The 25,716-nt window shown below is 59.0% G+C and overlaps 1 protein-coding gene across 1 annotated transcript in view; it reads right to left on the reverse strand.

Moving 5' to 3' along the window:
• The window catches only part of CFAP74 (cilia and flagella associated protein 74), a 60,985-nt gene that overhangs the window by 22,692 nt on the left and 12,577 nt on the right, over window positions 1-25,716 (reverse strand). Inside the window, exons 2-19 of the mRNA XM_012657482.1 lie at window positions 25,386-25,470; window positions 25,113-25,259; window positions 24,060-24,158; window positions 23,069-23,173; window positions 16,914-17,087; window positions 16,073-16,183; window positions 15,584-15,686; window positions 14,844-15,001; window positions 13,930-14,131; window positions 12,604-12,756; window positions 10,651-10,824; window positions 9,836-9,954; window positions 7,245-7,311; window positions 6,801-6,890; window positions 4,346-4,510; window positions 2,720-2,882; window positions 1,049-1,113; window positions 432-554 (exon numbers count right to left, since the gene is read on the reverse strand). Coding sequence (XP_012512936.1) covers window positions 432-554; window positions 1,049-1,113; window positions 2,720-2,882; window positions 4,346-4,510; window positions 6,801-6,890; window positions 7,245-7,311; window positions 9,836-9,954; window positions 10,651-10,824; window positions 12,604-12,756; window positions 13,930-14,131; window positions 14,844-15,001; window positions 15,584-15,686; window positions 16,073-16,183; window positions 16,914-17,087; window positions 23,069-23,173; window positions 24,060-24,158; window positions 25,113-25,259; window positions 25,386-25,470 — 2,303 coding nt within the window. The remainder of the gene's footprint in view (window positions 1-431; window positions 555-1,048; window positions 1,114-2,719; window positions 2,883-4,345; window positions 4,511-6,800; window positions 6,891-7,244; window positions 7,312-9,835; window positions 9,955-10,650; window positions 10,825-12,603; window positions 12,757-13,929; window positions 14,132-14,843; window positions 15,002-15,583; window positions 15,687-16,072; window positions 16,184-16,913; window positions 17,088-23,068; window positions 23,174-24,059; window positions 24,159-25,112; window positions 25,260-25,385; window positions 25,471-25,716) is intronic.

Below are 25,716 nucleotides of genomic sequence, written 5' to 3' on the forward strand. Positions count from 1 at the left end.
AGTTTGAGGTTGCTGTGAGCTAGGCTGATGCCACGGCACTCTAGCCCGGGCAAAAGAGTGAGACTCTGTCTCAAAAAAAAAAAAAAAGTAATGAATAAAAATTTTAACTACTTGAAGAAAGGGATTTCTAGTGATTAAGAGCCAGGCCTCTGTGAGCGTCTGTGCGTGCACATGTGTACACATGCATGGGTCTGGCATGTGTGTATGCATGTGCACGTATGTATGCTCACGCCTGCATGTGTGCACACGCCTGCATGTGGATGCCTGTGTGCATGCGTGTGTTTCTGACTGGGGTGCCAACCATTCGTGCCATCAACTGGCCACTCGAGCATGGGCAAGGCAGCCTTGTGGGTGGCCACCCCGCGTGGCTGTGGAGAGGAGCAGCCAGTGCCCAGGGGCCGTGCACGTCAAGTGGCAACAGGGATACTCACTGTCGGGCACTGTGGAGTCTTAAACGTGACCTTGAATCTGGTTTGGACCTCTCCGGGGATGGCCGGGGTGAAGACGACGGGCACTCTGATGGAGCTGAAGGGGCCCAGCTCCCCCTCTGTTACCTGCGCAGGAAGAGGGACGGCAGAGGGCTCCTCCCACTCACCCTCATGACAGCATGTCACTGCAAGGGTGAGGGGTGGCAGGACCTATGTCCCTGGGGCGGCCACCTGAGGACTTAACCTCTCTAGGATCCCAGTCGAGGGGAGGTGAAGGCGGCCTGGGCTCCTCCCTGCACCCTCCTCCCAGTGTGGGCATCCATGCTATGCCCTGGCCTGGAGGGCCCACCATCAGTGTCCTCTCTAGGCTGGACCAAGAGCCCCACGGCTAGGAAACTAGCCCTGCTGCTCTGGTTCTGTCCAGCCCCAGCCTGGGGAGGGGGTGGCCCTATGCTACTGGGATTGCAAGGTGCCTGGGGGTCCAGCCTGGCTCTGGTCAAAGGGAAGGGCTGTGTGGGGGTGGTGGGGCCAGTGGGCCGGGAGGGCATAGCTGGGGCTGATGGAACATGGGCTGTGTCCTGCTCGCGCAGCCAGGGTCTGAGCAGGATGGGCTGGCTGACCCCCCCCAGTGTGATCTCTGTCTGGTCTTCCACGGACTGCATCACGGTGGTTAATCTCTCTGGTTCTGGAAGAGAAGGGGCGTCCAGGTGTGAGGATCTGCCAGGCAGGAAGGCGCAGCTCTGTCCAGACCCACCTGGGACGTGGTCACTAGCACGGCCCACACCTGGCTGGAAGAGAGGACTGGAAATGTTCCCGACACTCAGACATGGCGAGTGCTCAGGACGAGGCCTGCACAGACCCTGACTAGGTCAGTCCACGTTCTGTGCACGTACGCCAAACGTACATACAATGTTTTATACCAGTGAAAAGAGGGCTTTTGTATTAAGACGAGGAAACAACAGAATGCTTTGTTTTGGGCAATTAGAAACAGACCCTCTACAAACATCCACATGCAGGCTTTTGTGCAAAGAGTTTTCATTTCTCTTGGTAAAGGGGCTGTGGGTTGTAGGATCTTGTTTCACTTTGCAGGAAGCCGCTGACCTGCCCTCCCAGGGGCTGCGCCACCTCCAGTCCCAGCAGCAGTGAGAGCCGCGCCTGCTCCTCCCAGCACCTGGCGCCATCAGTTTGTGTTGTGATCCCGCCATGCTAACGAGCGCGTGGCAGTGCCCACTGCGGCTTTAACTTGTGTTTCCTTCACGTGTAACGATGCTGAGCATCTTCTTATGCGTTTATTTGCCATCCACATATCTTCTTTGGTGAAGTGTCTGTTTACATCTTTTACCCATTTTTTGACTGGTTATTTGTTTTCTAATTGAGTTTTGAAAATTCTTTACGTATTTTGGATCCAAGTTCTTTAACAGCCATGTGATTTGCTAACATTTTCTGCCAGTTTTTGGCTTGTCTTTTTATTTTCCTTATAGTTTTTTGAAAAGCAGATATTCTCAATTTTGATGAAGTCCGGTTTATAATTTTAAAAAAATGGACCATGCTTTCGATGTCGTATGTGAGAGTTTGTGCCCAAGCCGGGCACACGTCTGTGCAGGTGGATGCTGTGTGGGACCCACACCGCGGCTCAGTGCACACAAAGCCTGACGGCAGGAGAAGGCAGCCGTTTCTCAGTGTCTGTGCAGATATGGAAAACTATAAAAAGCAGCAAGGAAGTGATGAAGACAATTCAAGACAGCTGTCCCAGGTGCAGAGCAGCGTGCTGGGGAGGGAGCTCTTGCTCCCGCATCTCAGCGCTGGGTGGGCCCTGCATTCCTCCTTCCTCTAACTGTCCTCACATGCCACACTTCCGTCCTGCTGGTGTGAAACAAACAGCACAGCCGCAGAGACCAGCAGAAGCCGGCGGCTCCAGATGGCAGCACACCCACCCTCAGTGTGCCACAGTCCCGCTGGTGGGACCGGCTTGGTGGCCCAAAGCTGGGGGCTTCCTTCAAGTCTTCCGTTAGCTTCAGCATGAGCGTAGATTTCAATCCAGTCCATAGCCAGCATTTATTTGGATATGTGAACATTAGTTTATATACTATCACTTAAAATTGAAGCCCTGGGAAAATTCCAGACCTTCCAGTTCTCCCCAGCATGGCCTGAGCCCTGGGCCCCGCAGGCCCTGGCTGCCAGGAGGCTCCTGGAATGTCATCCCTGGGCCCTCACCCGCCCCCAGCCCCCAGGGCCAAGGCCCACAGCTCCCTGGGGAGCTGGAGGCAGCAAGAGCGGGTGGCTTGGCTCACCTGCAGGCTGCGCCTCCTCCAGGTCCCTGCTGTCCAGCTTCTGCGACTCCTTCCCGCTCTGCATGTCCACGGGGGAAGACTCGTTGCCCTCGAGCTGTTGCTCAGAAAAGCTAGTAATGGTTTTTTCATATAAACTTTTATCTTCGTAGGTGAAGAAACTACCCTGAAGAAGAGAACACAGCATCTTGGCGATTTCCCATTTACTTTCCTACTCGCCTCCCAGACCCCCTTCTTGCTGGGCGCCCGTGTGAGGAGGTACCAGGTCCGGGGCTGGGTCCTGGCTCCCGCGTGCCCACCGTGGCTGTTCATGGCTGTCCATGGCTGTTCCTCCCAGCTGTGCCCCTGTTGTCCGTGGCTGTCCACGGCTATCCCCCTCTACTGTCCCTCAGGCTGCTCCAGGAGCTCAGGGCCAAGCCTGGCCTCCTTCCCCCACCTGGGAGGCTCTTCCTTATCTCTGGCAGGCACGGACGCCCCATCTGAGAGCCCCTGTGTGCTGGTCTGGCACGCGACCGAGTCCTCGCCACCCCAGCCCACCTGGCCCCGACTGGCCCTCCTCCCTCTTCAGCTGGTGGGAGGCACAGCCATCCTCTCCACCTGAGCTCGGGGACATGCCCAGTGTTTGGTCCTCTCTCACGTGGGGTCAACCACCCACTCCAGCCCTGCTCTCTCCTGAGCTTCAGCCCAAACACCCGCCGGCCTGAGAACCCTGCACTCTTCCTCTCCTGGCCGCCAGGCCACCCGCCCAGGCCTCTCTGGGCTCTCACAAGAGTCACTGAGCACCTGCGGGCCACAGTGGGGGACGGACAGGGTGCCAGGTGGATACTGCCAGGAGGAGACAGTGTGCTCTCTGGGGTCCACAGGCAACTCGTCCCTCCCCGGCCCTCTCCCCGGGCCAGACCACCACCCCTCACCCCAGCTGCAGCAGCCTCTGCCACTCACGCTGTCCTCAGGGGTGGCGGCCCGTGTGGCCCTGTCCTCCCCAGGGGGGAGAACCTTCCAGGGCTTTGCTGAGACCCCTTAACATGGACAACAGAACTGCAGAGTTCTGTGATGCTTCTTTTAGGGAATTTTCAAATAATTTAGAAGTGTATTAAAAAAGGCAAAGTTCCTGCCTCCCGCCCTCAGCCCCCAAATGATCCACCGTGATCTACTGGGTGTGGTGGAAATTATTCCACGCATGGGATACCCCCTAGGATAACCTGAGGCTGTTTTCACACTGGATGGCCCATCTGCGAAGGGACAAAGGCCACCCCACGCTTTTGGAACAGGTGCAGGTGAGGCCATGGGGTCAGCCTGCTCAGCCTTCTGGGTCGGGATGGTCCACCCCGTGCCCAGGACATTAGCAGCGCATCAGGGGAAGTGTGGGTCCCCCAGGACTCTCAGGCCTGGTGCTCTCAGCTGCTGCCCCTGTCACCACATGCCTGAGAGAGGGACAGTGTCCTGCTGCCACTGCACCTGAGGCCAGATGACTGCAGATGTCCTTGTGAGCTGGTCTCCTGCTTCGGCTGATCTGAGGATGGCCCATGCTCCCCTGTGTCTCCCAGCCCCACTGTGGACATGCTCCTGCACCACCCCCGTCCACACACGGACTGGGTTTAGGGGAAGGTGGCCAAGCAGCACACTCACCATCCTCAGGAGGGACCGAGAGTCATCTGTCTCGCAGAGCTCCGAGGCTAGAAGGAACTTGAACTCCGTGCCCAGGCCCCCAACGTTGGTTAGCGTGATGGTTCGGGATGCGGTCTCACCCACCATGTGGCTGCCGAAGTCGATGAGCTCCTTGTCGAGGGACAGCTGTCAAAGGACACCAGAGTGAGCCCGGGTGCTCACCAGGCCAGCTGGTGCCCAGCGTGAGGGACACAGGTCCTGAAGGGCACGGCAATCCCGCCTGTCACCCTGCAGCCCTGAGGGGACACGGGGTGCCCTGGCCCCTTCTTGCCCTAAAGGAGGAGGCCTCCGTCTGGCTCCAGGCAGGACGGGCAGGGCTACTGTGCCAACCGTGCACTGCACACCCGGCACACGACCCATCCTGGAAATCAGATGACTGGGGCACCTGAGTCTGGCTTTGAGTGGGTCAGGCCAGCAGCTCCCTTGTCGGGGAGTTGTGAGGGTTGGTGAGGGAGGCACAGGGGCTAGGGAGGCTGGCAAGCTGATGACAGGCTCTGGGTATCATCAGCTGTGCTGCAGATGCAGGGACTGGGGCTTCCTTCCGGAACAGGAACAAGTCCTCCAAGCACAGGCCACCCAGAGGCTCCACCCCTCCGAGTCCCTGCTCCCCAGCCATCGCTGGGGCCACTGAGGCAAATGGACCAGGTTCTAAGAGAGCAGCCAGGGGTCCATGAGGAAGGCTACCTCGCGCCTGCCTGGCAGTGTGCCCTGCTCTGGAGCGCGGCACCGCGCAGCCTCGTTCTTCTCCTGTTCCCCTAGCCCAGACCACCCCAAGAGGAGGAGGCTGAGGCTTCGGTGAGCTGCCTGGTCTCTGGTGCCTGGGCCACGGTGTTTCACTGACAGCGCAACAGCCAGGTGCAAGAGACGCGGGGTGCCTGGCAGAGGATGCCTGGGGCTGTGCGCTGGGCATTTGGCTGGAGGACGCTGATGTGGGTGACAGGCTGCAGGCTGGCGGGGTAGGGGGGGCAGGGTCTGCCAGCGCGAGACTCTGCGGAGCTCTCCACTGGCGCAGGCCTGCCTGGTGCCCCGCTGGCTCCCCTGGCTGAGTCCTGGGCTCCAGTCTTGGCCCTCCATGCTGTGCTTTTTCTGGGGGCTGTTCCACGGGGGAGTGCGACCCCCACAGTGGGCCTCTTTGAGGAGGCAGTGTCCACTGGGTGAGGGAGAGCCCCGGGACAGGGCTGTCCTGGAGGCAGCCGCCCTGCATGGGCCCAGTCAAGCAGGGCCCTGGCTGGGCCACTTGAACTCCAAGAAGGAGGGAGACACAGAGGACTGGAGCACGCCATACAGGTAAAATCCATGAATCCACGACGAGACCTGCCACTCTTGGAGGTGACTATCACACCAAGTCCTCCTTACACGGAAAAGCAGTACAGAAACAACGTAATAAAGTCGTAAAAGGTGGTTTGGGGACAGTTATGTACATTTGCGTGTGTGGACTGGGTAACAGGAGATAGTTAGGAGTTTGTTGGTTTTCTTGGTGCAGGACACAGAACATTCTCCTCAGTTCTCCTCTGCTGGGCCCCGCCCTCCTAGCACCAGAGCGGGTCTCCCTGCACCACCCAGGCCGGGCTTGGCCAGAGCGTTGTCAGATGCGAAACAAGCAAAGGCCAAAACACACTGTGTGGTTGGCCTTGATTTCTTGGGCTCCAGTGATCCTCTCTGAGGAGATCGTGCTGGGGTAACTGCAGCCCCAGAGGCCAGAAGGCACACCCAGAACACCCTGGTTGTGTCCCTGAGTCCAGCCCTGAGCCCAGCCCAGCTCACTCGCAGCCTGGAGCCCGCAGACCATGGTGGACTGGCACGCCCGCGACTTGCACGCCTGCCACAAACTAAGCGCTCGAGGCTGTTATAAGCTGCTGGGTCAGGAGTCAGTTATGCAGCGTCGTGTGGTAAGAGCCGGCGTTCAGGGAGGAGGGATGGTGATGCGGTGGCTCAGTGTCTGTGGAGATACTGAAGCTTTCCAAGGGTGGGTGCTCAGTGTTAAGTTCCAGAACCCACTTGCAGGTGGATGACAGCAGTCGGCAGGCAGACGGAGCAAATGTGCAGCCTCAGCAATCCCTGAATCCAGGTCACTGGCATGTGGATGTTCTCGTACTATTCTCTCTGCTTCCATTATGTTTAAAGTGTTTCTTAATTAAAAGTGACAACTGAGGGGACACCAAGAGCTATAGAAAAGATGGGGCCTGCTCAGGCCTCCTCTGACCCACAGGTCCTCGTCTGAGCTCCACACAGAGCAGGATCTGCCCAGATCTCTCCAGCACTGGCCTGAGTGCCCGTCTTCTTGGGGTGCCCCGCATACATGCTGCCCCCCGAGGGCGGGTCAGAGCCCTGTGGCACAGACCGGAGGCCCCACACCCAGGGCTCACAGGGTTCTCAACCAGGTGCCCGAGACACGCTCAGACATCTTTGAACTTACAGAACATTTCTTTGTTGAACATTTCAGTGGAACAGAAAATCCACCCGTCTGAGCCAAAAATGAGACATTTCCTTCCAGATCTTTATTTATCTAAGAAATAAAACAACCCAACCACCATTAACTTCTGTCCCCAGTTACACATGCTGTGTTTGTATAACCGCAGAGTGGCCCAGGCCTGTCACACACTGGCAGGGCCCTCCAGGACATTCTCCCACCCCCCATTTAGACCCAAGAGTATGAGAAGGTAAGTTCCCGGACCACACCCATCAGCTAGTGAACCAGAGACACTGCTCTGTGATCCTGCCGGCATTTCCGGACCATGTCGAATATTTCTTGCAAATGCAACAGCAAAACAGGGGCTCTGGGTGACCATTACTGAGAGGCCGAGTGTGTTCTTCCTCCGCCTACCACCCCACCCTGAGGAGAGAGGAGCCCCTGACTCACCATGGGCTTGAAGGTGATGAGCACTTCGCAGGACATCCCGGCTGACATGGGGCCAGGGGGGTCGAAGCTGCGGTACAAGGGTCCACAGCACACAGGCGGTCAGATGGACCAGGAAGGGCCACGCTCACCGCACTGCGTGGATGGTGCGGTCAAGCTGGACGGGCGCGAGCTGGGCCTTCTGGATCCCTCCTGCCTGCCCGGCACCGTGCGCCTGCCCAGCTGCCTCCTGGGAAGCTCTGGGTGGACTGTGCTCCCTGCGGCCCAGCCCTGTGTCCAGTGGGTGGGGGACGCCCCGGGAAGGTTTGCACGTGAGGGTCAGAGGGAGGGGTGCATGAGGGAAGGCCCTCGGGGCCAGCTCCAGAGGAAACAGGGTGCCACGGCGTGAGGAGCAGCCTGGGGCCGAGGGTCTAGGGTTTTAATACAGTGTGGGATGAGGCCATGGGGAGGCCCAAGATGGGAGCGGGGACTGGAGCCTGCACAGCTGGGCTAGGCAGCCCTATTTCAGGGAAAGAACCAGAAAAATGGCCCCAGATGCACGGGGAGGCTCGCGGGGGTGGGTCTGCCATGGCCTGGACCCTGTGTAAGGGAAGGAGCCTCCCAGAGACCCCGCGCCAGGTCCGTTCTCACACGGCTTTTATGTACACGTGCCTGGTTTAGGGTGTGAGGTAAAGACTTAATATAAAAATTTGTCCCTGGCTGGCAATGTCCCTGTGGCACCAGCAGAAGCCAGTCCAAAACTTTCCTGAGAGGGAAACATTTGCTGCCGGACAGCACAGAAGCCCCAGGTGTGGAGCCCGTGCAGTGAGAGTAGAATCCGAGAGTGAGAAACGTGGGACACGCACAAACCGACACGGCGCAGGGCAGGGCTGACCCCAGGAACTCAGACGACAGACGTGTTGAGTGGAGACTAAAAGATGCACCACTCTGATGGCTAAAGACATAAATAGAGAACTACAGACAACGACAACGGCACCAGACACTGTCAAGAAATGCAACTCATCTGAAAAGGAACTTGGAATTTTTAGAAATGAGAAACTTGGCAGCTGAATAAAAAACTTAGTCAGCAGTTTCAGCGGTTGATCAGATATAGCCTCAGAGACAGTGGTGGACCGCGTAGCCCCCAGAGCCTGGTTCCAGAGCGGGAGGGAGGATGGGAAATGCGGAACAGGTGTCTGGACGCAAGCACAGTGGGAAGGTTTCACGTGGGAGGACAGGAGGGCAAAGCCACGGAGTGGGAGAAATTTCCAAAATTGTTCCAAGATCTGAGTCTTCAGATCTGCGAAAGAGTTCTAAGAAAAGTCACGCACGCCACACACGCTGCAGTGCAGCTGCAAGACGCTGCAGAGGAGAGGATCTCAGAGCAACCAGGAGGCAGGCTACAAAAACGACAGCTGGACTAAAAGCCCCCCCGCCCGGCAATAACAGAAACCAGAAGACAGAGGCGGCATGTCCTCAACATCCGGGAGAAAGCGACTGTCAACAACAAACCCTAATCTCAGTGTGGGGCGGGTGCTGAACTCAGGGCCGCTGAGGCACCAGCCACCACCTGATCCGGGCCTCTGCCTACACCCTCCAGAACCGACGTGGGCCAACAAGAACACCAGTGTGCTGTCAGCAGGCCTTGGACAGGGCCTCAGACTCTGAATTAATTATAAAGGGAATAAACACCAGTTTCCAGGAACGCTCTCTCCACACGTACCTCTGCAGAGAGCTACAAGGATCAGGAGAAACTGCAGGGACGAGAGAGTGGAAAAGATCTCACAGTGGACCCACACTCGGCTCCCCAAAGAGACGGTGCATCTTGAGTGCTGCAGAGCCCGGTGGGTCAGCACCAGCTGCGGAGGAGGCTATCAGCAGGCACACACCCAGGGCAGCAGCCTCCAGATGGCGCCCTCGTGGCAGAGGGGGCAGGTAGGGTCCTGTCCAGCTGCCCCCCTGGAGACTGAGCCACACGCTCCTGGACCGAGAACCTGAGAGCATCCTGGGACCACAGGCCTGTCCACGACCGGTAGAAACCAAGAAGGACGTAGAAAAGAAAAGCAAAACTTTCTAAATATAAGGCAAGATGCTAAGGAGCAGAGGAAGAGAGTAACACTGCAGAAAAGTCCATCATGAGAAAAATGAGGGAAAAAAGAAAACAGAAGAGAAGCATTAGAAGGCCCGGGAAGGAAATGACAGAATCAAAGCAGCCAAGAGGACCCAACACACGCAAAGCGGAGGCTCAGAAGAAGACAGTGGAAACACTGGAGCGAAGTTCAAATTTAAATACATGGCTGAAGGACAGAGTCCTGCACTAAAGGCGGCTTTAACTGCCCGTGGAGACGACACCGGAGTTGCCAGGGAAGACCTGCCGGAACGGTCAGCCTCAAAACACAGTGACCACGAGGGAAAGGTGGCGGCCAGATGAACGCCCAGCCACCAGTGTCGGGGCAACAGGCTGAGCAGAGGAGCAACTTGGGCCCATCTTCATGGAAACGTGGCCTGAGGGTTTATGCCCGGACCGACAGTGGTGTGCTTAGATCAGTGTCCAAGCGCAAAGGCTCTGGACCCTCCACGCCTGGCACCGCAGCCCCACGTCTACCGCCTCTTACTCAGCGCGGATGAAGTCCCGCAGGTGCTCCTCCACGCCCACCAGCTTGCAGTAGTTAATGGCGTAGGTGGCATTTATCAGTGTGATCTTCTTCCTGTACACCTTGCCCACGTCAAAGTCCTAGGAAGGTCAGAAGCAGCAGCTTCAGGTCGGGGGCACTTGGGCATCTTTCCTCCGGCGATGGCTCGAGAGCACCCGGTGAGGGTTCCCCAGGGCAGATCCCGAGGGCTCCCGCTGAATTGAGAAGGGCCCCCCAGGGGGTAGAGGCGCCTGTCCTGTAAGAGGCTTCACCACCGTTGGCAGAACGAGGGCTTTGCTGGGCCCAGAGGGGTAAGCGCAAGAAGCGAAGGCTCCAATCAGGCAGGTTCCAGGGCTGGCGCCCGGCTGATCGGATGGATCAGAGAGAGGGCGGCACCACGGGTGCCCTGAGACAGCCCCTCCTGCACAGTCTGGCAGATGCAGCCAGTGAACGCCGCCCTTAGCCTCCTGGTCCCTGTGCTGCCCCTGCTGAGGTCAGGCAGCAGGTTGTTGGGGGTGGACCCAAAGGGGGTCACCTTGGGTGAAGTTGGAATCTGCCCTGTCAGTGGCTGGCGGCTGCCCCTCACCTCCTCCCCAGGAGGCGGGGCTCGCAGGCTGGCGCTCGACCCTCCACGGAGATGGAGCCTCCTCCTCTCACACTAGCCTCCTCCCGGTAGAGGACAGCACCTGGGGCCACTCCTGGAGAAGCCTCTGGGTTTCCCAAGGTTAAAACAAAAGGCACCACGGGCAGGACGGGGTGAGAAGCTCCTTCACGGTGCAGCCAAGTGGCAGGCTCACCTTGAAGTGGATGATCTCCGGCTTGCTGTTGAAGGGGCGGCCTTTGAATTCGTGCCCGGAGGCCACCTGCCTGTGGGCCGGGCTGCTCCGCAGCCGTTCCAGGGTACGGGCCAAGATGTCCTTGTCCATCTTTGTCCCGCCCACGGGCTTTCTGTCCACGTCTTCCTTAGGCACCTGTTCACAAGGACAGAGGCCCACGCCTGTTAGAGCCAAGCCCAGCGGGCAGGTCCCCGCTCTGTGGGGTCACTAACGCAGCTGGGCAGTGACAGCAGCGGGCAGAGTACACAGCCAAAACCCACGCTGCCCGCAGAGAAGGGCAGGACACCACTTCCCGGGAGTTACTTAGAATGGCTGGATGGGGTTTCTGGCCCACTGGCAAGGCAGGGCATCTTCATTTCAGAAACGGGAAAAAATGAAAGGAAGAAAAGCAGAAACAGCCAGGATCCAGGCAGCGTTCTGGGAGAATGGCAGAGGGCAAGAGGAAGTGTTTGGAAATCCTACAGAAGCAATTTCCTTGAGAGGCAATGTTGGCACAAAGAAAGCTCTGCCAGGGTGAACGGCGCCGCACTCGCCGATGCGGGCGACTGGCAGAGCCGTAGTCAAAGCTGGTCCTGAATCTCTCCCCGAGGCTGTGTGGGGTCCGCCTGGGGCCAGCCACTGAGCAGGCTCCTCCCTGCTGCCCCGGGGTGGTGCCACCCGGAGACCCTCGTCTGTCCAGCTCCGCCATCCTCTCCGCTGCGCCCAGAGGGTGGGAGTGGCTGGCTCGGCCCTGCCTGTCTTGTTGGGCGTCCCCTGAACCAGCAGAGCCAACGGCTTTCCCTGACGGCAGCAGTGACGGGCTTCACAGAAACAGAGGGGCAGCTGATGCCCTCGCGGTGGGGCAGCCATAGCTGGGGCCTCTCCTGTTGGGACTAAGTCCCTGCTGTCCCCAGAAGACCAGTGCTCTGCCCGGGCCACATGTCTTTAAAAAGCTGTCAAAGGGGTTGGGCGTGGTGGTTCACGCCTGTAATCCTAGCACTCTGGGAGGCCGAGGCGGGAGGATTGCTCAAGGTCAGGAGTTTGAGACCAGCCTGAGCAAGAGTGAGACCCCGTCTCTACTAAAAAAAGAAAGAAATTAGCTGGACAACTAAAAATATGGATATAAAAAAATGAGCCTGGGCCGGATGTGGTGGCTCACGCCTGTAATCCTAGCTCTCTGGGAGGCCGAGGCAGGCGGACTGTTTGAGCTCAGGAGCTCGAAACCAGCCTGAGCAAGAGCGAGATCCCGTCTCTACTAAAAATAGAAAGAAATTAATTGGACAACTAAAAATATATAGAAAAAATTAGCCAGGCATGGTGGTGCATGCTTCTAGTCCCAGCTACTCGGCAGGCTGAGGCAGGAGGATCGCTCAAGGTCAGGAGTTCGAGGCCAGCCTGAGCAAGAGTGAGACCACACACCCCCCTCCCATCTCTACTAAAAATAGAAATTATCTGGACAACTAAAAATATATGTATAGAAAAAATGAGCCTGGCATGGTGGCACATGCCTATAGTCCCAGCTGCTCGGGAGGCTGAGGCACAAGGATCGCTTGAGCCCAGGACTTTGAGGTTGCTGTGAGCTAGGCTGACGCCACGGCACTCTAGCCCACGCAACAGAGCAAGACTCTGTCTCAAAAAAAAAAAAAGCTGTCAAAGGAAGTTTGAGCTCTTGCCTTTTTCTGGAAGTATGCTTCCCTGACAGTAAGCAGAGTAACTCGGAATCATCTTTTGAGGCGTTCTGTCCCTTGCAGGGGACCAAGCTACACCAGGGGAAGTCACAGTTCTGCAAAGGGGTGTCTGGGCTGAGGTGCTCGAAGTGGGTGGCCGGAGACCAGCCCACGGGGGCAGGTGTGGGGACCTGCAGTGCCTGTGAGAAGATGCAGCCGGGGGGAGGGGGGTCGGGCTACAAGGGTCTCAGAGAGCGGAAGCTGGCACCTGGTATGGCTTGTGGTCTTCATTCCAGAGCCCAGAGATTTCCGGCTCTGCTAAAGTTTCCTCCTCAAAGTCAGTCCCAGGGTCCCCGTGAACAGACTCGATGGAGACGGCTCTCACCAGCGGAGAGGGCTCGGGGTGCTCAGCGCTGTCCTCCTGTGGGCAGGGAGAGGAACACGGCTAGGATGCGTCCATTACACAACACGGGGCTACACAGAGGAGCAGGAAGAATCATCCCAACCCCATAGGGCCGGTGACGTTGTGCTCCAGATCCTTTGTTCTAACACTGTCTTGTGACTTTTTCCACTTAAAATATAAGTGTTTATATACGTTATTAAATATTTTTACATAATGCCCAGAAGAGTGCACAATATTCCCTTTTATTGGAAAATATTCTAATTTATAGATGATTGCCCTGGCCTCTAACCCTTAGTGCCCATCTTTTCTGCCCAGCAGAGCCCCCGTGCTAACCCCGGGAGGACAGCCGTGAGGGTTTCCCTAGAGCCGGCTTGGGGCCTGTGGGGGAAGTGGGCAAGGGACAGCAGAAGCTGGATGGAGAGAGAGGTGAGTCGCTGCCCACGTGGGACGCACCCCAGCGAAACAGACAGGTGTGAGGAGAGAGGCGGGGGGTGGCCGCAGCGAGATGGGCCCTGGTGAGGAGTGGGGGATGGGCAGAGGTCCCTCCCGGCAGCCGGGCAGGGGCTTTACTGGCAGGGCGTTTGCTGGAGCCAGTGACCTTGACCTTCACATTTTGCGGCACACAAGGGCAGAGGCTGCAGGACCGTGCCGGGCTCAGGCGGGGGCCACCATCCCTCCCCTACACCCAAGGAAACTAGAAATAAATCCCCCCAGCTGAGGGCAGCCACCTACACGGCAGCCAGCACCGAGCAGGCCCTTGGCGTGAATGAATGAACAGGGGTGAGAAGGTGAGAGGAAAGCTGCCATCTTCAGGGTGACATCGCGACTACTCTGCAGTGAGGTGCCGACCTCGCCCCATGTGGCGGCCCTGCTCTGCGTCTGGGGACAGACGGAGGCTCCCCAGTCTTGGAGGTGGCACCACTAAGGTGACATGGCGCTGGGGGTGCTCCAGGACCACGAGGGCTGTGGGTGCCCCTGCGTGTGGAGACCCCCACAGGGAGTTCCGTTCTCTTGCTCCCGGGCTGTGTGGCCTCCGCCCGTGGCTGCAGAGAGCTTGGTGGCACTGCCCTGCAGGTGGCTGTGGCGCTGAGGTTCCCACAGGACCTCCCCTCCCCACACCTGCGCCCTGAGGCCCTTTGCGGCTGCGCGCTCAGGCAGCTGGAGCCCACCTAGAGGAGGGCATTTGCTCACCGGCAGGGAAGAGGTGGCCGGGGCTGTGGTCTTCCCTTCGCAAAAGTCGGACACGTAGCTCCAGGTCTTGTCTCTCAGGGTCCACCGGCCCGCGGTGGTGCTGCGAGGAAGCCGCTTCTTCCTGTGTCCCTCCTCAGCTTCCTCTTTCAAAATCCGGCCGACAATCTCCTGCTTTCTGAGCCTCTGCTCCTCCTCGAAGGCCCTGCGTGCCAGGCCCGCGCCAGACTAAGGGGTGCGTAGGTGGGTGGAGCTGCCCCCAGGACCCCTCCCAAGGTGGGCTGCGAATGGGCGGCAGAACCCCGGTTATGACTCAGGGGGTCACTCAGGGCTCTGGGACACCCGGAGGATGCTGCCCCTGGTGAGAGAACCAGGAGCCCACATCGGGGCAGGGACCTAAGCAGGAACTGGCCAGGGTCAGGGTCTGGGGAGAAAGGGACAGGCCCTTCTTCAGACAAAGGCACCGAGGACAGTTTACATGGAAGTTCCTGGTGCATCATGTGCAAGGCCGAGAAAGGCCAGAAATGAGGCTGGAAGTCAGGTAGTTGGAAACCTGGCCCTCAGAGGTGGGTGTGGGATGTGGGAATGGGGTCCAGGCCCTGGCCCCTTGGCCTCTGGAGAGCCCCCAGCCCTGCCCTGGCTTCTCAGGAGGAGGGGCTGGTGGGCTCTTTCTAAGCCCACCCAGAGCTGCCGACCAGGTCTCCAGGAAGACAGGGCCTGGCCTGGTGACATTTTCGAGGTACCCCAGGGAACTTGGTGCCACCCGGACACTTCCTTTGCTCACTCCTTGCTTGAACCCTTAGCCGGCTTCCTGGTGCTGCGGCCTCGGGGCTGTCCCGAGGTGGGGCCCAGGGAGAGAGAGTAGCTGTGCTGGGTGTGGGGGACCCCCTTGCTCCCTACACCTGCCCACCCCTCACCGTGTCTGGGCCTCCAGCTCCTGGTGCCGGCGCTGATGGAAAAGGTGTCTGAAGGCGTCTCCACCCTGGGCCAGAATCGCCTCCTTCTCGGCCTGGGCCCTCCGCTCTGCCAGCTGCCCCTTGGCCCGGCTCCACGCTTGGAACTTCCGCAGCGTTTCCTTGGAAATAGGAAACATAGAGGTGACAGCGTTGGCACACGGCGTGTACGTGCACACGCATACACACGCACACGCGTGCACACATTCAATGCAGGAGCACGCACGCACACACAGGGCCTTTCCTTTGAACAGGTGTCGTCAAGCCGGTGCCAACGCCTGTGGGTCCGGTGCTGGGCAGTTTGCACGCATCACACAACTCCGCACAGCCCGTCCCTCCTCACCCCCGCTGGGCCCCACGGGCTCTCTCTGCAGGGCTGGCCGTGCGCCGCAGGCCCCCACTTCCCCTCCACTCTCCCTGCCCAAGACCCCAACCCTGGCCCCGGCACGTGGCCTTGTGGAGGTGGGTGCCCTGGTCCCCTGTGCACCTCATCGGGCTGTCCCTGCTCTTGCCACAAGACCAGGCCGCACGAGAACAGGGCCAGGCACAGAACCCGTGGCAGACGCTCAGGAAGCTTCCAGGGAGCTGCCGAGTGGGCGAGTGGGCCCTGGGCAGCGAGCCCAGCGCAGGGCTGGCTTCTGGGAGCAGGGGCCCCGGGCAGACCCCCCGCAGAGTGGGACGCAGGGGAGGCTGCCCCTGCGTACCCGGTTCGCCGCGATGCTGCTCTTCAGCGCGAGCACCGCGTCCATGCGTCTCCTCATACGCTCACGGGACACTGCCTCCTCCTGCTTCTCTTGCTCTCGAACCCTGGGGGAAGGCACATTTTTAACCAGGGAAACCAGGGGCTATGAGGGATGTCATCACAGGAGCCTCCAGTGTCCCACCAAGGGGACAATGAAAGGTGACGGTTCAAAGGTGAAGGGGAAAAGCGCCGCAGCTGCAGGTCACCCTACAGGGACAGGCTGCTGGACACGTGTTTTCCTCTAGTCCAGAGTCTGTGTCAAGACTGCACCTCACAGTCTCTTCTCAACACAGACGGCAACTCCGGACTAAAAACACAGATTTATTGGGTTTTGATGACAAGGTGATGACAATGAAATCGGAGAATTTCAAAACAAAAGCAAATGACCCACATTCGTAGGTTTGTCCTCAGGGGCTCAGACCGGAGAAGGTCCTGGGAGAGAAAGCGCTACCTTCCCAGGGAGGCCTTGAGGAACTTCACTGCGGTCCTGTGATTCTTCTGGATGTCTTCCGCCAGCTTCTGCTGCCTGAGTCCGTGTCTCTGCTGAATGAGCAGGGACTTCCTGCCACGAGACGGGCAGTGAGAGCAGAAATGCGGCCTCGCGCCTGCACGCGATCTCTGGGCGGCTGCCGCCCGCGGTGTCATCCTGCGCAGGCTCCGTCGGGCCAGGCATGAGGAGCATGGCCAGAGTGGCACCGCAGGCCACACACGTCAAAGCAGAGCCACCAGGCCCAGGTGCAACGCAGCCTGGCAGGGGTCTGGGAGGGGAAGGGGCGGGGGCGGCCGTGCTGCAGGCAGAGATAAAAGCAGGGACCAGGGCCCATGGCGTCCACAGCCAGGGCCGGGATCCCTCAGGAAGCAGCGGAGATCTGGCAATGGGATGGACGGGGTGTGGGGTGGTGAGGCATCGGGAGGACCTGGCTCCTGGCCTGGGCAACTGGACAGAGGGACCCACGGGGTGACACGAGAAGGAGCTGGGGGCCCGGAAGGTGGGGAGGGGCTCAGGGCAGGGCTGGGGGAACCGGCCCGTGGCCTGCAGAACAGGTGGGGCTGGTCTGGTGGGCGGCGGAGCTGCCAGTGGGGGGGACGAGTGAGGCCTGGGCACTCAGGGCCGAGGGGTAGCTGGGTGGGCGTGGAGCCCGGGAACACCCTGGCTGGGGAGGGCGGGTGGGGGGACTGAGAATGCCCTGGAGGGAGCTGTGGGCAGGGCAGCAGGCAGAAGAGCCAGCAGAGGTTGGGGCGCCAGGCTGAGGAGCAGAGGGTGGCAGGAGCCGGCCCTCCTGGGCACTTACCGCAGCCTCAGCAGCTGGTTCTTCTCTGCCTTCTCCATGGCCGCCTTCTCCCTGCAGAGCTGTTGCGCGGCATGCACCTGGCAGTACTTCCCAGCAGCCTCTGTCTTCTCTTGGTTAGACTTCCGGAAGTCCTCCAGCTGCCCCTGCTGTAGCTCGATGTGCCACATGGCGTTCCTTGCAAACAAGAAGCTTCTGGTTTACGGCAGCAGTGGGGCGGGAGACCTGGGGCTGCACATCCATCACGGGGACATGGAGAGGGTCTGGGCACGGAGCTCGGACAAATACTCCAGGCAGACCCTGGACACCACCGAGGGGGCAGCCCCTCCTACAAGCAGCCCCCTTGCCCCAGAGTTGCCCAGAGGCAGAGGTCCGCCCTGGCCCGCATCCACTTGTAGGGAGATCACCAGCCCCGCTAGAACCTGGCTGGCCCTGTGCACCCCGCATGCCCATGGGCACCCCCGGTGCCAAGTGCCGGGTAGGACAGCTGTGGTGGGCCCGCAGGAGCCCTTCTGCCCTGAGGAGGGCGTTCAGGAAGAGATGGCGGGACTGCGTCCTCTGTTGAAGAAGGTCACTGAGCTGATTAACTGACCCCAAGACCACCATTTAGTCTTCACAAGTGCTTGGGGAGGGGCTCCAGTGTGTGGTGACAGCCAGCCCTGCCCAGGCCAAGTCTGCCCCTTTGCTGGCGACTAGAGGCCTGCCCGAGACTGCGCGCTCGACTGTGAGCCTGTGCCGGGTCTGCCATGGCGCCGGTTCACTCTCCGCCGGGAGGGGTCTCTGTACGCAGCAGGTGGGTCTGGTAGAGAATGCTCCTCCCGAGGACGCGGACCTCCATCTTTAGGTGCACCACGGTGTCCTTTCCCCAACAGTCAGGTGAGGACTCGGGGCAACCGGACAGTGGACGCGCTTGGACAGCGGGGCCAGACCAAGTGACGAGACGCGCCAGCCTGGAGACAGGCCAGCGCTTGACCGAAGGCCCAGACCGGCCAGAGCCGCCACGTAAGGGTCGGAATGCAGGGACGAGGTGGGGCGGAGGAGCTCTAGCGGCAGGTTTGCCTGCCGCGCAGTCGGCGTGACGTTTGCGGCGGGTCTTCAGTCAGCACTCTCAACCACGTTAAGAAAATTTCCCTCAAAGTTTTTTTTTTTTTTTTGAGACAGAGTCTCACTCTATTGCCCGGGCTAGAGTGCCGTGGCGTCAGCCTAGCTCACAGCAACCTCAAACTCCTGGGCTCAAGCGATCCTTCTGCCTCAGCCTCCCGAGTAGCTGGGACCACAGGCATGCGCCACCACCCCTGGCCAGTTTCAATTTTTAATGTTTTATTTAGGATTTCTCTGTTTATTTCCTGAGATTGGGCCATATTTTTCCTTCCTTGTACTGTCCTCTTGGTTTTGGTGTTAAGCTTATACCAGTTTATTTGAAAGGTTGGGCGCACTATGTTTTCTTTGTTGGGGTAATTTTAAATAACTGATTCTTTTTTAATGATCGTGGGTCACTTGGATCATCTATAACCGGAAGCATCTGACCTCCCGACGTGTGGCATTTCCATCTCTCCGAGTCCGTCTGCCTCCAGGCCAGCCCTCACCTGGGGTATTTCTGTTCTTCCTGCTCATCATGAGATTCCTGAATCACCAGTTCTGGAAAACTCTGTCATTTATTGGACTATTGCTTCTCCTCATTCTGTGATCTTCCCGTGGTCAAATGACAATTTGAGTTAACAGCTTGCAGGTCCCTTATTTGTAAAAGGCAGGATGCTGTCTCAGTCTGTTCCTGCTGCTATAACAAAATACCGGAGAATGGACAATTTATGAACAACAAGAAATTTATCTCGCATAGTTCCGGAGGCTGGGAAGTCCCAGATCAAGGCACCAGCAGATTTCACGTCTGAAGAAAAGCTACTCCTTTTATTATTTATTTATTTATTTTTGAGACAGAATCTCACTATGTTGCCCGGGCTAGAGTGCCGTGGCGTCAGCCTAGCTCACAGCAACCTCAAACTCCTGGGCTCAAGCGATCCTCCTGCCTCAGCCTCCTAAGTAGCTGGGACTACAGGCATGCGCCACCATGCCCGGCTAATTTTTTCTATATATTTTTAGTTGTCCGATTAATTTCTTTCTATTTTTAGTAGACACGGGGTCTCGCTCTTGCTCAGGCTGGTTTCGAACTCCTGAGCTCAAACAATCCACCCGCCTCGGCCTCCCAGAATGCTAGGATTACAGGCGTGAGCCACTGCGCCCGGCCAAAAGCTACTCCTTTTAGATGGTGCCTCCTCATGGGGGGGGGGAACGGGGGGCAGAAAAGACAACCTTGTGGCCTCCAGCCCCTCATGAGGCACTGATGCCAGCATGGGGGAAGGACAGCAGCACCCAGACCACAGCAGCGGCCGGCCAGGGAGGAATGGGGCTCTGAGAGCAGGAGTGGGGATGTTTGCGTGGATTTGGACACATCTGTGAACCACGAACCCAAATCCGTTGACAGTGGAAGCCGCTTGTCCCTGCCCGGCCCCTGAGTTGCTCAGAGGCCCAGCCCTGCTGCCCCAAGGGCTGTGGTTTCTCCTCTTGCCCTCCCCGCCGTGCCCATTGCTAGATGCCGGCAGATGCCAGCATGCGCAGGGCCTTCGCCAAAGTCTGGCCGGAAGGGAGGAGGGTCCCACACCAGCCAGTGTGCTGACGGGGACGCGCTGACCGCGTGCCGAGAGTGGCCCAGCTGGCTGAGGAGCCTGGGCTCAGAAGAGAGCCGCGTCGCCGAAAGCCAAGAGGCCACAAATTCCCTGGTATCACGTCGGAGAAGGAATCCAAGTATTTGCAGAGATTACACGTTGGGAAGGTTTTACCAGGTGCAGGGGACACACCCTTCCTCATGACTGTGGTGAGACCTGTGCCCTTCGCAAGTGCGGTGGTGGCACTCTGAAACAAGCCACCACGCGGGTGGGAGACGCTGCCTTTGCGGGGCTCCCTGCTGTGCTGGGATGGTGGGATCCCGGGGGGGTGGGGCTCCGTCTCGGAGGGTTGGAAGGGAGAACCCGCGGCAATGCCACTGCACCGGCTGGCGGAGCTGCACCGAGTGGTCCCGTGTGGGCAGCAGATCGGTGTGGGCACACAGAGGCTATCGATTTTGGGGTCCCTGGGACTGACATAGGCGGGCTCCCACCTATGTCCCACCAAGTCCCCTTCATCTGAAGAACCAGAGAGATACAATGGCTTTGGCTATGAGGGAAGGGGCCAGAAGCACAGGCAGCCCCACCGGCTAGAAAGGCCAGGCCTTCAGGAAGGAACGTGGCCCTGCCCACGCTTCACCTTCAGCCCCCTGGGGCCCGGGTCGGGCTTCTGACCTCCGGAACCATCAGACTGTAAGTCTGTGTTGCGTTGCGCCACCAGGTCTGTGGTGACAGAAAGCAGCCACCATCCAGCAGGTCCCGGTGCCTGGTCGGGCGCGTGGAGCCTCCTCCTGTCTGTGCTGAGCTTGGGTGTAGCAGAGCAGCGGCTGCAGGACCAACGCGCCGCGGCTCCACCAGGCAGTGTTCTGCACTGTCTTGCTCAGCGACGAATCCTAAATGCTTAGAAGAGGGTCTGGCATACAGTGGGTGCTCACTGTTGAGCAGATGAACCAGCAGATGTACCTAAACCACCGGGTCGTAAATTCGGACGCCCGAAAGCTCCCACTGCGCACACCAGCCCCAGGGGCTCTCTCAGCCCCACGTGGGCGCCACGTCTTCCAGCGCCGCCCAGTCTCCCCTGCAGCGGGAGAGCGGCTCCTGTCCTGGGAAGACCCTGCCTGGGTGTGGGTCCCCTTCCTTGCCAGTGGGGCCCATCCAACGTGGCCTCCGAGCAGGGAAGTTTCTCAGCAGACGTGGTGGGAAACACAGAGTCCACTGGGATCACCAAGCGCCTCCCACGCAGGCGGCTGGTCTCGCTGGAGCAGTGGCCCACGTGAGGCCGCATGTGCGGTGGCCGGTCTCCAAGATGTCCCCAAAAGCCCCCGGTGTCCGTGCCTTGAGGAATCTCCCATGCACATCAGGGCTGGAGAAGGACAAGGGCTGGTGTTTCTGTCTCGCCCGGGACACGCCCTCAGGGAAAGTCAGCTGCCTCACTGTGACCAGCCCCAGGGAGGGGCCCATGTCACGTACAACCAAAGCCTCAGCCAGCGGCCGAGGGGGTGAGTGTGGGGGGAGGGCCTCCAGCCCAGTCGAGCTCCCTGTGGTCCCAGCTTGGCCAACACGTCGACGGCACCCAGCAGAGCCGCTCCTGGCTTCCCCACCCAAGATGTGGGATCATAAATGATTGTTGCGTTAAGTGGCCAAGTTCTGGGGTAACTTGTTACACAGCAACAGATAACACACAGTATTGTGACAGTGGGCAGACATGCTTTGTGGGGTTAGGGTACTGTCCCACACAGATGTGGCTTATGTCCCAGCGGGGCCGGTGTTGCGCTGCGTGTCTCACAGCCGGATGCAGGGGACAGCACCCTCCGCATCACACCTCATGACACGGCCACAGAAGCTCTGTTTCCAACCCTCTACGTGGGGTGCTGCTGTTTAAGGAGGCTCAGTTCCCAGGGGAGGAGGGTTGGAAGGGAGAACCCGCGGCAATGCCACTGCACTGGCTGGCGGAGCTGCACTGACGTTCCGTGCTCCTGTGCTGCCCGGCCAAGAGACCACGAACGAGCAGTGCTGCTCTCCTGGGAGCCGGCAGGGAAGGAGCCGGGGAGCCTGGGGCCCTGGAGCTGCCACTCCCAGTGGCAGAAGTCAGTGAACAGTGGGCACCGTCCAGCTCTGGCATGTCCAGGGCTGCAGCAGGAAAGAAGAAAGTGCTCAGAGATGACAGGGACACATCCATAGGACACAGGGCCAGCTTGGAGGAGCTCCCACTCCCAGGTTCGTAAGTAATAAATAACGATAGCAGTGAAATAGAAACCAGAGTCTACACTGATAAATAAATACGGAAATCAACGTGGAGAAGAGAAGTTCTTAGGGTAGGAAGCTAAGACACAAGGAATGATGGAATCAGAAAGTCGCCCTTGGCGACCGCCACCACGGTAACTAGTCTGGACGAGAAACACCAAGAGCTGCCAACACCACGGACAGGACAGCAACAGCTCCCCATGGGGAGGAGGTCACTCTGTGTGAGGAAGGCTGGCGCTGCCACGAGGACGCAATCGTCCCCAGGACATGTCAGAGACAACCTGAGTGTCATGTCGGTGACAACTGTCATGGGGGGCTGAGGGGAGAACCAGACACCCCTAACGGGCCTCTTGCTTCAGGGATGTCACCAGGGCGCTGGGGCTGAGGGGAGACTGGCATTTTGTGCCATTTTGCGACTCTTCTGTTTAAGTTTAGAATTGTTTTGTAAAAAAAGTTTTTTAAAGACATAAATGGACGGTCACAGCAACCCAATAAGGACGGGTCCGCCAGGGCCTTATCGGCCTGGTGAAGCCCCTGCCCAGCGGGGAGCGGTGAGAGAAGATGCATACGCCAGCTGCTGTCACGAGGTGACATAAGGACCCCTGTCCTCCTGGTTGTGGCACAGACTCGGTGTCCCCCACTTCTTTATGCAGGCCGTGCCATAGCAGTCGGCTCTGCACTTCAGGCCACTGGTCACCAGCTACTAGTGCGGGTGGTGACTCAGCTACGGCAGAGAGAGTCAGAGACACGACCGCGGGGAGGGCGTGAGACACCTGGTCGGACAGGGCTGCAGCCGCGGAGCCTTCCTGCCCAGCCCGGTGTCCATGGGAACAGCGCAGAGCTCCTGGGGCTGAGGGGCTGAGTGGCGTGGGCGTCCTCTCCGTCACCTCATGAATGATTTATGTCCCTTCCTAAGCCCCTTCTTGCCCAAACTCGCCAGAGCCAATTCCAACGTACAAGCCAAACTCCGACGGTATTTAGAATAGTGCGGCTGTTTCCCAATGGAGGCTTCCAGAAAAATTCGAAAGCACCTTTTAAAAATGCTGCTGGTTGTTCTATGGAAGCACCGACTTTATAGTTCCTAAGAACACAGTAAATCTGGAGAAACTGAAAACCTTCAGAAATGTGAAGCCTTCTCCTTTCAACTGTTGCATCCGACAAGTCCCCTTTCAGTTTTCGAGCAGCCTGACAGCTAAGTCCTCCCACTCGGAGCGGCCCCCACGCCCTGGGCCGCGCCCACCACCTGCCCTGACTCACTCGCTCTCCGCCAGCATGGCGGTGCTCTTCGCCTGCAGGTCTCTCTCGTTCTCCAGCTCTGTGCACAGGCGTCTGGACGCCGCCTGGAGACGGCCCACGGCTGCCCTGTGGCATAGCAGAGGGACAGGCCAGGGGCGTCAGTCTCAGCTCATGAGGGGAGCCCCATGGCCACCTGGCGCCTGCCATGGCCTCCCCACTCTCAGCAGGGAGAGCCTGAGATGGGGAGGCCTTTCACGTGCCACGTCCCGCTGGGCAGGCAGGGCCAGAGCGCCGTGGCTGGGGTGGGGGTGGGGAGGAGCGGGTGGCCTGGGCTATGAGAACAGCGTAGAGGACCTGGCTGCGTGGGGTGCAGGAAGTGGGTCTGGAACACCTGGCCAGAGGTGGTGGTCACCTCTAGACCTTGGCCTCTGTGTTCCACAGAATCAGGTGGCCTACGTCCTCAGAGCTTGTCTGGCTGCTGCCATGTGAGCTGCGTGGGCTCTGGCTCCTCTCCTCTACCCTTGGGACCCAGCCCCAGTGGTAGGGACCCCCCCAACCAGGGGCTGTGGGACCTGGTGGCCGTCCCAGCCCCACCGGCCACTGGTGCTGTCCTGGCTGCGCCAGCAGCTCCAGGACCTACATGCTGCAGGGCCCTTCTCGGGGCTGGGCTGAGCTGGGCCCTGCAACCTCAGAGGGTGCAGCGAGGCTCCCGGGGGCGTAGTGTGCGGAGCCAGGTCTTCCCAGCAACCCCCAAGCAGCTCCTGTGTCCCTGTGTGGTGCCCACGCCCTCCTGCCCCCTCACCACGATGCCCAAGGCAAGGCAGTCCTGAGTTCCTCCCCAACCCAGCCACCCAGCCTTCTTGGCCTCGTGGTCACTTGGCTTTATGGTCCTGGTGGCCTGTGTGGCCACCTGACGCTTTGTGTCCGTGTTTTGTGTGCTACCCTGACCACAAATGGTCACCACCCGGCTTGGAGGCCCACCCTACACCCCCAGGGCAAGGGGGCCACCTACGCATTGTTGGCCTCTCTCTCAGAGGCGATCGTGGCTGCCATGCTCGCCTGCTGTGTGCGAATGAGGTCCATCCTCTGGCGACAAGCTCGCAGCTCCTCTCTGCAACATGGAAGCAAGAATCTGGATGGTGGCTCCCTGAAACTGCAGCCTCCGAAGGGGCAGTGGGGCTGGGTAGGCAAGGCCGGGCCCCCAACTCTCCACTCGCCCAGGCTGGGGGTCTCTCCAACACAATCAAGGGACACGAGCAGGGTCTTGTCCATCGTTTTCTGAAAACCCTGCCACAGGGCCAGCTGTGTGGCCTCACTCGGCAGTGATGTGCTTTCAGGAGCCACGAGAGCACACGGATCTGCAGAAACCGAGCTCAGCAGGTACAGGGCGCCAGTGGGAGGGCTGGGGCTGTGGCAGGGACGCAGCTCCCCAAGAGTGACCCGGAACAGGTCAGACAGGCCTGGGTACCCCCCTAGCGCTGTGAGCCTGGATGGAACCCTGGTTCCAGGGCCAGCTCCTGCTAGCGGCTCTCACCACCACGAGAACAGCAGAACAAAGCCCAGAAACTGGCTCCGCAGGGCCTCTGGGAGACACGAGGGGACAGGTAACGTGAGGTGCCCTGAGAGGCAGGGGAAATGCGAGTTTTCCCAGGTGAAGTAACGGTGCTGAGGTTACGAAGAGAATGTTTTTGTTTTTTAGGAGACGCTGACATATTTAGGAATGAAGCATCACGTCTGCGATTTGCTTTTAAGTATTAATAATTCAGCAAAAAACCCAACCTATAGACATAACATACAAACGCACACAGCGAAGAAATCACAGGACAGGGTGACAGGCGGCGACTCTGGGTGCTGGTGTCTGGGTGGCAGCTGCACTGTGTGTTTCCATCGTTTCTCTTGGAAGGGGCTGAGAACCCAGGACGCCAGCTCCGGGGGGCGCTGCTGAGCTCCTCCCCTCGGAGACGCTGGCAGGACCCTCCTTGCAGGGTTTCTGGGAGACACAGGCGCAGGACCGACCCTGCCTAACTCGGGGCACAAACAGCCCGGGCCTCCCCACAGCGCTCACCTCGTTTTCTGAATGAAAAGATCTTTCTCCTCGTGCATCTTATCGAGGTAGTCCAAGCTCTTCCGCAGGTGATGTGTCCGAACTCTGTCTTCGACAGCTGTTTTCCTCTTCGTTTCGTCAGCATCAGTATTTGGTTGTTTCACTGAACTTAAAAAGGACACAGCTGCTGACCACACCCCCACAGCTCACAGAACTCGCTCCTCGGGCAAGACCTGCTGGGTTTGCCCCCAGTAGTTTTGGGGGAGGGAGACGCTGCCCACCCAGGGGAATTACCAGCAGGGTGTGGGACAGGCACCGTTCTCGGCCTCCCGACGGGGAGATTCAACATTGAACTCCGGATCCTCTAATTCATCTCCTTCTAGAAATCAAGGCAAGAGTTAAAAAGAAAAGCAGATCAAACATGCAAGTGTGAAGTTTTAGGACAAATCTTGACAAGCTCTCACTTGGGCAGTGGAGGGAACGGTGTCTCAGAGCAGGGGGTCTCCCAGCATCATCCAGGGACCCCTGAGTCGAAACTACTTTCACAATGACGCTGACACACTGTGTTTCACTCTCTCCTCAGGAGGTACAGCAGTTTCCCACAGGCTGTACCATGTGACATCGC

The sequence above is a fragment of the Propithecus coquereli genome, unplaced genomic scaffold (genome assembly GCF_000956105.1).
Source record: "Propithecus coquereli isolate 6110/MARCELLA unplaced genomic scaffold, Pcoq_1.0 Scaffold544, whole genome shotgun sequence".
NCBI lineage: Eukaryota > Metazoa > Chordata > Mammalia > Primates > Indriidae > Propithecus > Propithecus coquereli.